The sequence below is a fragment of the Lolium rigidum genome, chromosome 3 (genome assembly GCF_022539505.1).
Source record: "Lolium rigidum isolate FL_2022 chromosome 3, APGP_CSIRO_Lrig_0.1, whole genome shotgun sequence".
Taxonomy (NCBI): Eukaryota; Viridiplantae; Streptophyta; class Magnoliopsida; order Poales; family Poaceae; genus Lolium; species Lolium rigidum.
Genome location: NC_061510.1, coordinates 97,262,050 through 97,273,291, shown reverse-complemented (window position 1 = coordinate 97,273,291; position 11,242 = coordinate 97,262,050). Strand labels below are relative to the sequence as shown.

The following is an 11,242-nucleotide window of genomic DNA, read 5'->3' as shown; positions in this document are numbered from 1 at the left end:
CATGACGCTAATTCTTGCATGGCTCGATCAGTCTTGCATAGTTGCATGGCTGAATGTTGTATGGATGAGGCAAGATAAAACCTGACTACGCTGATGCTTATGCATAGATTGGAGACTTGACAGGCCAATAAGAGGCAAATACGGCGGTGGCTGCATCATGCTTCGAAGCATTAGGGGATTTAAATATGTCGCATCGGCAACGTGTGAGAAGCGAATGACGGAGGATAAATCTGACAATACAAAACGTTAGCAGATTCAAATACGTTGCATCGGCAGCATGTGAGAAGCAAAATAACAGAAGGATAAATCAAAGGAATAAACTGGGGGCAACAACTTTTTGAGCAAACAAACATCGTTTTGTAAATTATATTTTCTATAAAGAATAGAAATAGCAAGTATGACAACCTTTTTATAAGCAGACAAAAAGTTAAAAATTTACATAATTAACCTGTATTAAATGTTCTCTCTTATTATCTCTTCTTTCTCATGTCCAAATAAATCAATGAGTCCATGGTACTGTAGTACCTCGTCTGTCATATATCCATAAAATATATTAGTAGATTTCTGATACTGTAGCCGCTCAATTTCATTGAGCGAACTACAGCAGCTTGCCGGTGTTGATTTCAGCGTGCATATCCTTCAGACGTAAAAACATCTATACTTGCAAAAAAATAAAGTAGCATGTGATGGTTAATACAAGATTGTAGCAAGGCGCGTCATGCTTTATGCTTGAGTACTTGTAGTTGAATCTCCAGCGATGCCACGGATCAACCCTACCGCTGAAATTAATCTGCAAATCAACCGATCAAATTAGTCTCAAACAATATACACAAGTTCCTAGATTGCATGCTGTGAGACACATCGTCAATCAGCAGCCACTCTAGCCTCTAGGCGTGGAGTGACATGAAAGAATAAAAATTTGACTACATGCAGTGAGCAGCTTTACCAACGTGGAGGATCTAGGAACCTCAGAAATCCGATCGCTGGCCGGCGTTGCGTAGCTGCCAGAAATTCCATCGCTGGTCGGCATTGCGGGAGCAGCGGCAGGACTTTTCCTTTAAGCAGTACCAAGTGCCAAATCTTTTCCGCTTCTATGACTCCCCCGATTGATGCAAGGCCATGGGCGGCGGTAGTGTTCCTTCTTCCATCGCATAGAAATTAGGGTTGGTTCTTTCTACGTGTTTTCCAAACTGTTTTTTTTTTGTGTCGATGGATTTCATTGGGTACGGGACGGATCGTGGGTGAGAGTTGATCAATAAAATTACCGGCTGAGATCTATTACCAACAAAATTTAACGGCCCGATGTTTCTGTTTTTTGTGGGATTTTCTAGCTAATTCTCTAATTTCTGGTTAGTCCTTAATGTACTTTTAATATATAATAGATAGATATAAAGGTTCACATCTCTATTAAATAATAAGGACCCAAATAATAAAAGGACTATTGTATAGTGGGCAAGTTCGATTTATTTAACCGTGGTGCACCGTGACCGGTGTTTTGATCTAGACGTCCATGCTTTTTCTGGAAAAGAAATAGAAAAATAGATTTGCCTGCCCCACGGGAAATTAACCCTGGCAACTTACTTGTGGGTACGCGTATATATGGGCACCTCAAGATCTTAGATAACTTAGATTTAACTAAATCTCAGTCAGACACGATGTCATCCAAGTCTCTGGCACAAACCTTGTTACAACTCATGTACAACTCATAGGCTAGCATGAATCTTGGAGTAAATCTAAAAGTGCGGATATTTATTTTTCTCAGTTACAACCTAGTTGTAATTCGAAAGTTGCAGTTCATTTGCACCTACGAAAATCTCAGTTGCAATTAGAAAAATGTCAGATGCAACCCACCTATAACTACAAGAATCTTGGTTCGCACTCGCAACTATCATATTAGTATGGATCACCAGACAAATTCAATGGGTAACGAGTAGACTGAAAGGTAATAAAAATTATAATTTCTGTCAAATCCGTTTTTATATGTACACAATTCTAGGGGAGAACATAACTGGTAGAGTTTAACACCGGCCAATCGATCCAACTCATTGCTCCATGCCAAATTGTCAATGCCATCAGCGTTCCCCGCTTCCTCATTTTGTCATATCACACTAGCGTTGTTGTTCTCTCTGTCGGCATTTCCTTCGTCTGCTGGCGACATGAACATGAACCCATGGCCGGCCAGCATCTGCTCCCTGAGGTTCTTGATGGCCAGGTACCTTTCCGACTCCTCGTCGATGTCCCTGGTAGTGTCGCTGCACCCTTCGTCGTCGACGTCCCACTGCTGGCCTCGTTCCGACTCCTGAAGCGATCCCCGGTCGAAGGAGGCGCCGGCCCACGGATCCACGGCGCACTGCGTTCCCGTGCTGCTCGCAGACGCTGCCTTCTTGCACGTCGACATGTCCTTGGAATTGGCAGCAGTGCTGTAGCTCCAGCCGCAGTCCTTAATGTTGCCATCCATGTTCAGCTCGATGGAGTGCATGTCGCTGCCTCCTGAATCATCTTCTTCGCGGTCGTCGTCTTCTTCTCCACCCGTCCTATTACTGGCAGCAACAGGAGCAATGTCGTTGGCACCATCGACTTCAGATGCTTGGTGATCGTGACCGGCATCCGCGGCAGATGATTCCTGATGATCCTGCTTCTTGGTCTCCAGGAAGGCTTCGAGCTCGCCACGCAGCAGCTCTACGACGGCGTTCTTCTCCTCGAACTGGAGCCTCGCCTCATGCAGCTTCATCTGGACCCTCTCCTCGCGGAGCTCATCGGCGAGCCGGAGCATCTCCCTCTCCTTGTGCAGCTCCGCCTGTGCCCTTTCAGAGTCCCGCCACATCTCCTCCACGTCGCCACCCCTGTCCGCGGTCGAGGACGACGAGGCGGCGCCCCTCACGAGCTCGTCGCACACCTTCTCTAGGCGCTCCCTCGACCTCCTCTCCCTCTGAAGCTCCCTCTCCGCCTCCTCCAAAGAGCTCTCCGTTTCGGCCAGCGCCTTCCCGAGCTTGGCGTTCACCCTCTCCGCTCTCCGCCTGGATCTCTTCTCTCCGTCGAGCTGGTCGGCCACGACACGCACGGTGGCAGCCACCTTCTCCCTCTTCTTGTTCTTCCATGCGTGCACCTCCACCGCGAGCCGCTTCTTCAGGAGCTCGACCTCGTCGACGCGGCGGCTCTGCTCTTTCGCGAGCTGCCGCGCGTGGGCGCGCGCGAGGTCAAGCTCGGAGCGAAGCGCGGAGAGGAGCGAGACCGTGGACGGGTTCAGGACACCGGGCCCCCAGATGTTGCCGAGAACTCTGACGAGCTCCTTGGACGCCGTCAGACTGTGGTACATGTCCTGCAGGTGTGCCATTCTGTCCACTGAACATGTGGAGCTTGAGTCTGCAGCGCATGCCTGCACCTGAAGAAAAAAAGATGGTTCAGAACTTCTCGTAGAACTTGGTAAACATGTTTAAGACTTTACTCGATTATTGTTACCCGCGTCCCCAAAGCTGTCTCAAAGTGATTTGGGATGGGTCGTATAAAATTTCGTTCCTAACCGCGCGCCTCAAAGCCTCCTTCCGTCCGGCGCGGTTCAATACGGTGTCCAGCGTGCTCGGAGCATCTCTGCGCCATAATCGTTGATTCGCGCCTTTTATTTCTCATCGCGTCTTCCCTCCCACCTCTCTGCCGCCGCTCGATTTGCTAGCCATTTCGACTGCAGATCTCTTCTGAGTCGGGCAGGCACCGTCGTCGCGGCCGGCTCTCTCGCCGGCCTTTTCTCCACCACCGCTTTGCCAGCGCGTCCCAGAACGCGCCGTCAAATTCGCCCCACCTCCGCGCACATAATGTGTTCGACGCCTTGTCAGGTAGGCGCGATAGGCCGCTGTTCGTTGCCTCGTCTGCCGCGACTGAATTTTAACCATTAATTTTGCTTCAGACATGGATAGCGACGATGAGATGCATGTCCAACTGCTGAAGGACGAGCAAGCCTCCCACGATGATATCCAAGAGCATTTGTTGATCATGGCGTCCCTCCAGGACATCCTTGATCTAGTCCCATTTATTACATTTGTTTACTTGTTTTATTATTGAGTAAATTCCATTTTTTACCCTCTAGTTTCATATTCCTGACAACAGTTACCCCATTTAACAAAAAGTCTTCCAGTTTACCCCATTTAGAAGAATTTGTGCCAATTTTTACCCCATCTAACGTTTTATCATTTTCTTTAGCTGGAACAGGTTATCGTGTTATTTGCGTTTTATCATTGAGGGTGTATTTTGAGCTAATACACTTTATCCTTGACAATATTTTCCTCCCATTACTCTCCAACCTGTGTTACACTGCCATCTGGCACATCGCGCCCTCTCTCACTGGTCGCTGCACAACCTGGGTATCAGTTCCTTGATCTCATCTCCTAGATGCTCCTAGATTAGTTGTATCAATCTATTGGTTGAAACCTACCGGAGAAGCTACACCATGCATACCCGGCGTGTTGCTATGTACTAGTACCAAACCAAGAACAAAATGCATGTATTAAGAGTACAACCAAGTATACATACATCAATCGGTCGACTACAACTAGTGCACTAGAATGAAAGCCAACAATTACTCTCGTTTAGTTGTCTCTAGCCAGCAGAACAAGGCGGTGTCGTGGTACCCGTCAACTCATGTCGGCAATGATTTGGTTGCACAATCCCACAAAGAGTTTTCTATTTTGCCAATACACGAGAGTACCATGCTATTGCCGTAGTGTGGTACTAGTAATACAGATTATTGTGAAGTTAAGGAGAGCATGGCCAAGAGAGAGCGAACATGGTGTGACTGTGTAAACGAATTAAGAGGGTACAAACCGGCACAAACTTCACTAAATGGGGTAAGAAAAAGGAATTTCTGCTAAATGGAGTAATTAGTGTTACAAACGTCAAACTACAGGGTAAAAAATAGAATTCACTCTTTATTATTTGTTGTATTTTAATTTGAAAACAATTTTGGTAAACATATTTATTTTGTATGCTATATTTAATAAATGGTTGTGTTTTCGAAAACCCTATAAAAAAGTTTGGGAGCGGCGTTTGGGGGACGCGGCTGGGGAGCGACGTCCCCAAACGCGGCACGAAAAAAACACGTCTCGATCTAATTTCGTTTTAGGATGTTTTAAGAGACACGGCTGGAGATGCTCTTACTTCTGCTACGTGCGATTAGGTGCAGAAGGAATGATTTGCTAGAGAAAGGACATGGGATGATGAGGAGCTCTTGTCTTGACAGACACACAGTCGCAGCTGAGGCTGTCATGGCCCTCGTCTACAACTGCTGAACACCAATTGAAAAACATGTCTCAACTACTAACTTGGACAACCGCCGATCGAATCTGCAATGCCATTCGAGATGGTTCCAAATCAAAATCGATTAGTTTACGCCGCCGTCGACCGCCGACGCCGCATATAACTACAAGATCACAACTGCTCAATCACTAGCCTAGTGCATTCCCTAATCAACAGCCTAGGCACGACGAGGGGTGGATGAACGGCAATAGTAGGTGCATAAACAAGTCAGGTTTTGTACAATACTGCAAAGCCTAGTTTGTAGTCTATATGGAAACTGGACAAAGGTGTCACAAAGCATCCTTGGAAATGCAAGCCATGTTCAATGTCAGGCTTGAGTTCTCCCTACTGTAGTATTACAACATACTATGTGTGAGGTCCGGAGACAACTGGCTCCATGGCTTGCATCCAAAATGCAGAGTCAGGGGCATACTTTCAGTTCTTTGACCTACTAACGGTAAGATTGTTACTATAAAAGAAGATTATCCCGTAGATTAAGTCAGATAAGCAGTAGTAATACAGTAGCAAAGATGAGAAGAACATTGTGAAAGCACAGACTTAATTACCCCAATCCTGCCGCCATTACTCAGCTTATCTGAAAACCACTCTCCGTGATCAGCATCCAAAACCTTGCCCTTCCTTCTTGACCTCTTCGAGATCTACACAAGAGAAAAATCACGATCAAACCGCAGAAACTAAACGGCTATTAATGATAAAGCGCAACGAGGCGATCGGCAGGAGACATCCACCTCCACCGACGACGCACAGCGCCGGTGCGCCGCCGAGCCCCAGCGCGCAGCCGCGTCCCTCGCGATACCGGCCTCCTCCTCCTCCTCGAGCAAGCTTCCCTCGTTCATCTGCCACAAAGCGCTGACGAGCTTCCGGGCCGACACCGACGAGTGCATACCGTCGGAGCGGCAGCGCCCGTTCAAGGACGACTGCGACATCTTTCTCCTGCTCCTCAACACCACGCCTCGCTTCAGCCTCAGCTTACTCAGAGTGTCCGAAGCGCCGGACGACGACGACAGCGCACACCGCTTGCGGATCTTGGTCGCGCAAGGCCTCGGCGTCACCCCCTCAACAGCAGCAGCAACATCCGCTTCGCGCCTCAGCATTGCAGCCTTGGACTCGGTCCTGCGCTTGCTTCTTCTAGGCAAGAACAGTAATGGTGTTAGGCTATATATATCAACAAGCGATCAAGAGGATAGACAGCGATTGATGCAGCTAGCACTAATAATGCTACTGTATTGCATTTGCGTCTGGATTTAGATTTGGATTTGCCTTTTTGCGCAACAACACGGACAGCAAGATCGGTGTGGTCCTTTTATAGAATCAAGAAACAGTAGTTGGATGAACAATGTCACACTCACATCAACTGTGAAAGGGAAAAGGAGGATGGGGCAGCTTTTAGTGGAAGGAATAAGAAGCAAGCCAGAGCTAAATGTGACCTTCAAACACCTAAAGGGAAAACAACTAGGATCTCTCCTGATCTCCTTTAAGCAGAGGAAGAACCATGGAACGGGTTATGCTCGAACCAAGAAAATAAATGTTTCTGGCAATGCAGCCATCTTGATTAACTGATCAGCAGAGTACAAACAATCATCGACTTGGTGAACAAATAAGTTTGTATCTGCAAAATCGCTTACCGAGTAGTAAGGCGCTATGCCCAGTGTAATAGGACCACATTTTCAAATGATCTCGAACTGTCTAAATCAATGGCGAAAAGAGCACAAGGAACTAACAAAAGTAAGAATCTCCATGGAACTTTGAGCCATAGTTGCTAGTTCAAGCACTAATACGGCAAAGAAATAAGATGTCAACATCTGCTGAACAAAGTAATCCCGACCTCAAACAGAACGCAAGAACCGAAAAAAGAGCTTCGAAGTAAAAGGCGCCAAGAATTACTGTAAATAATGAAGTATCTAACGTACCCATCAAAGAGGACGAGAAGAGGCTAGGCGAAGTCCTAGTTAGTTGCGACGCTTAAATCATCTGCTCCATGATGACATGACCGAGGCGGCATTAGCAGCTGTTTGGGCACACGAGTTGGGGGCAAGAGGTGACAGGATGACGGATGCCTATATGGGGTGTGGGGATGTGTTTATGTGTGTCCTTTGCAGCAGATTGAGAGCAGCATGAGCTGTATCTGTATGTCTGATACGTATGATTGGAGACTGATGATTTGTGTTTCTGATTGATTCGTTTGTTCAAGTGGGAAAAGACGTTTACACAAAGCATAGAAAACTGAAAGACGTTTACAATCTTAATGCTGCATTTTGGCATCCTGGTCCGCTTTAAGTAAGGATGAGAAGTAGCTCATTCAACTTGAAGCAACAAATGAATCTGGACAGAACTTAATTATGTACTACTGTATAGGTGAATAGCTAGGTCATTAGCACACAATTTACACTTAGCTTAGCATGTGACACCCAACGTGGTCTGTTTTTTCTTGTTCTGGCATGATTTTTATTCTGCTTTGTAAGAGTGTTCTCCTCAACACTATGTATCGTTCAACTGTGCTAGTTTTAATGATTTAAAGTTGGGCTTTATAGTCTTTTATCTAAAGAAACTATTTAAATATACCCTCTGCCAGGATTATTAGTCCTGTGTGTATTATAATAGAAAAGTATTATTACAAACTTGAGATGTATAAACGTAATGGTATAATTCTTGGAGTATAATTTATATTTTATAGGTCAAATAGACGACCTAATGATACACACGTGACTGATACTCCATCCGTTCACAATTAGTTTGTGTTCTGGGTTAAGTCAAAATCAAACATTGTAAAATTTGACCAAATATTTAAAACATAATATCAACACAATCTATAATATTGGAGTCGTCATGAATCATATTTTCATATCATATGCATTTGGTATTACAGATGTTGATATTTTTGTATATATTATTAATCGGAAATTGCTAAGTTTCAGCTAGGTGAGACGTAGCTTATATTATGTCTCAGTCACGTGCTCCATCGTTGGATTTTGTTTCTGCTTCAATATTCGTATTTGCTGTTGTTTGTACTTTATTTAGGCCTACATTGAAACACATTCACTGAAACATAAAACTTAGACACACCCTTATTAATCAAATTTGACTTTAACTAAACTCGGAACTTGAATTAACTAAAAACTGAGGGACTAACCTGCCCTGAGGAAGTAAAGGAGATGAATTCAATTCATGGCGCACATGGGGAAGAGATCAAAAGAAGCTTTTTTGTTCACCCACAGGGTGGCACGGATGGAAGGCCAAGGAGAATCAGGGGCGAAGCGAGCATGTGCTCTCAGATCTCGAGGAGCAAAGCAGACATCCATCGAGCACTGGTCCTGCTCGTGTCGTGCTGATCACACGCACGCAGGCACCCGCCGGATCGGTGCCGGATTTGGCCGTGGCCGGCACGGCGATACGCGAGGTGGTGCTCAGGCATCGGTGTGCACGTCGTCGGACGGCGACGGCTGCTGGCCGGGACTGGGCTGGCCTGCAGATCTGCATGCGCGGACGGTGATTGAGCTCGTGATGGCGGAGCTATGATTTTAGCAATTTGTTTTTTCGATAAAAAGAATATCTTAGTATCATGAAGATACCAATAAACTAGTCTTGTAACACCCAGTACCTAAATGGTAATACAGATTCACACAGCTAATAATAAAAAAAGAAATACAACATATAAAAGTCCACCTAACGCCCCACCCCCCACCCCCCGCGGACGCCACCTCCGGGGCCCCCGCCGACAGCTGTTAAAGTGGAACGCTCGTGGAGTAGGGTCGTGCGCGAGGGCTCTGAGGAGTCCTCCGCCCACGGCCCGACGTTTGCGTGCCATTCGTTCCTCTGCCGGTGCAGGTGCTGCCATCTCTGGCGCATGAGGTTGGCGTGGCTTCGGCGGCGCCCGTGGTGTCCGCTTGCTTCCTGGAGTACTCGGAGGAGATAGGCCATATGGAGGAGCAGCTCTGGCGGGCTTTGATGGTTACCATCATTGGATCTCGGCCACACGTTGACTTGGCGGATGTTGCGCTCGCCATGCACCGGGAATTCAACATCGGGCCATCGAACATGTCCATTCGGGCGTTCTCGCCGGAGGACTTCCTCGTGATGTGCCGTGACGCGCGCCTGCGGGACAGGATGGTGACTCGGGGCGAGCGACGACGTCGTGGTTTTCCCTCTCCCTGAGGGGGTGGTTGAGGCAGGCTCAGGCGACGGCGAGCATATGCCGTATCTCGTGCCTCTGGAGCTGTTGGGTGTCCCGGCTCATGCGTGGCATCGGAGAACGGCGGAGGCGGTGCTGGATGGCTCGGGCTTTGTGGTGGATGTGGCGGCGCTGACGGCGCGTCGTGATGATATGTAGAGATTCAAGGTTTGGGCGGAGACAGACTCGCCGAAGCACATCCCGGAGGGTTGGCTTCTGTTCATTGAGGATCCGCTGGTGCGACAGAGGGGTGGCAGCATTCACTAGGGGCGGGCCGTTCGCCGGCGGGCGAAGAAGCTACGGTACATCAAGATCAGACGTGGAGGCGCTAGTCTCCGACTCTCCCCCGCGTTTGCCGCACGGCCCACCTTCCTCGGCTTCGATGTCGCCTTCGGCCAACAGCAACTCAGGCTCCCGACACGGCGAGAGGTTCGTGGGCCCCGGATGGCGGTAATGTGGATGGGTCGTCTTCGCGTGGTGGTTGTTCCCCGCAGCCAGGCGCCAGGGGAGCCGCCGGTGGTGTCACGGGCGCAGTGTTGCCAGCGAGGGAGGCAGTGGAGGACCCAGGTCCCGGGCTAGACGGGCTGATGCCCGGGTCGAGCCCATGTAGGCAAGGGAGCAGATATGCCCTAATTCTTTTCAAAATAGCTATTCTGGTGCAGCTCAGCCCCTTCCAGCCCATCAAGATCGCCCAGCTGCAGCCCAGCAGCTAACTGGCGTTGTCCCGAGCGAGTGCCTCCAGAGGGCAATCCCTATTCATCGCTTATTGCGATGCGTATCTGGGGCGCCGCTCAGAGACAGAATTTCATGGGCCGGCCCAATATTACCGATAGAAGATTTTTTCCGTTTCTGTGCTGATCAGGTCGCTGTTTCCTTCACGGTTTTCTTCGATTTTTCTTTTTGCTGCTCTGTTTTCTTCCTCGGCTTTTACTTTTTATGTTCGGTTTTTTTCATATTTCATCTTTTTTCTATTTTATTATTCTAATATGAACAATTTCAAAATCTGAACAATTTTTTAAATACATTTTATTCAAACTAGAATATTTTTTAAAACTGAACAATTTTCAAATTTGAACATTTTCCAATTTGAACAGTTTTCGGATATGTTTTTTTAAGTTGAACAATTTTTAAATTTTGAACAATTTTCATATTTGAACAGTTTTCTTCTTCGGCTTTTCCTTTTTTATGCTCGGTTTTTTCATATTTCATCTTTTTTCTATTTTTATTATTTTAATATGAACAATTTCAAAATCTGAACAATTTTTGAAATACATTTTTTTCGAACTGGAATATTTTTTAAAACTGAACAATTTTCAAATTTGAACATTTTCCAATTTGAACAGTTTTCGGATAGGTTTTTTTAAGTTGAACAATTTTTGAATTTTGAATAATTTTCATATTTGAACAGTTTTCAAATTTAAACAATTTTAAAATCTGAACAACTTCTAGATTGAAAAATTTCAAAGTCTGAACGATTTCTAAATTCGAATATTTATTCAAATTTAAATATGTTTCAAAAAAATCCACCAGAAAACCATACCGATAGAATCTAGCAATTTGAGTCCCCATCGATCGGAGGTGTAGCGACCGCGGACGCAAATGGGCCGGCCCAGGTCGTGTTCCCTTGAGCGATTCGGTCTCTTAGCATCGCTTAAAGCGATGTACAGGAGCACCCCTCCCCGACCGCGAAACCTATTTCCCGCTCATAGCGGGCGCTATTCTTGGCTCCGCTCAGAGCGCGGTAGGCTGGGCCAGCCCATTAGCGAG

General features: G+C 46.7%; 1 protein-coding gene across 1 annotated transcript; it reads right to left on the bottom strand.

The window, feature by feature from the left end:
• Nucleotides 1–2,098: 2,098 nt before the first annotated feature.
• LOC124695228 (uncharacterized protein At5g41620-like) lies at nt 2,099–6,401 on the bottom strand. Its single transcript, XM_047228104.1, has 3 exons — nt 6,036–6,401; nt 5,853–5,945; nt 2,099–3,382 (listed from the first exon to the last, which is right to left on the bottom strand). Exons 1-3 carry the CDS (start codon nt 6,399–6,401, stop codon nt 2,099–2,101), a joined length of 1,743 nt encoding a protein of 580 aa, XP_047084060.1.
• Nucleotides 6,402–11,242: the final 4,841 nt, after the last annotated feature.

Excerpts from the sequence above, each read along its gene's own strand:
- LOC124695228 (XM_047228104.1), bottom strand. The coding sequence starts at position 6,401 with ATGCTGAGGCGCGAAGCGGATGTTGCTGCTGCTGTTGAGGGGGTGACG. Across the intron at positions 5,946-6,035 it reads GCTGTGCGTCGTCGGTGGAG|ATCTCGAAGAGGTCAAGAAG; the intron begins GTGGATGTCTCC and ends TCTCTTGTGTAG. Across the intron at positions 3,383-5,852 it reads GTAATGGCGGCAGGATTGGG|GTGCAGGCATGCGCTGCAGA; the intron begins GTAATTAAGTCT and ends TTTTTTCTTCAG.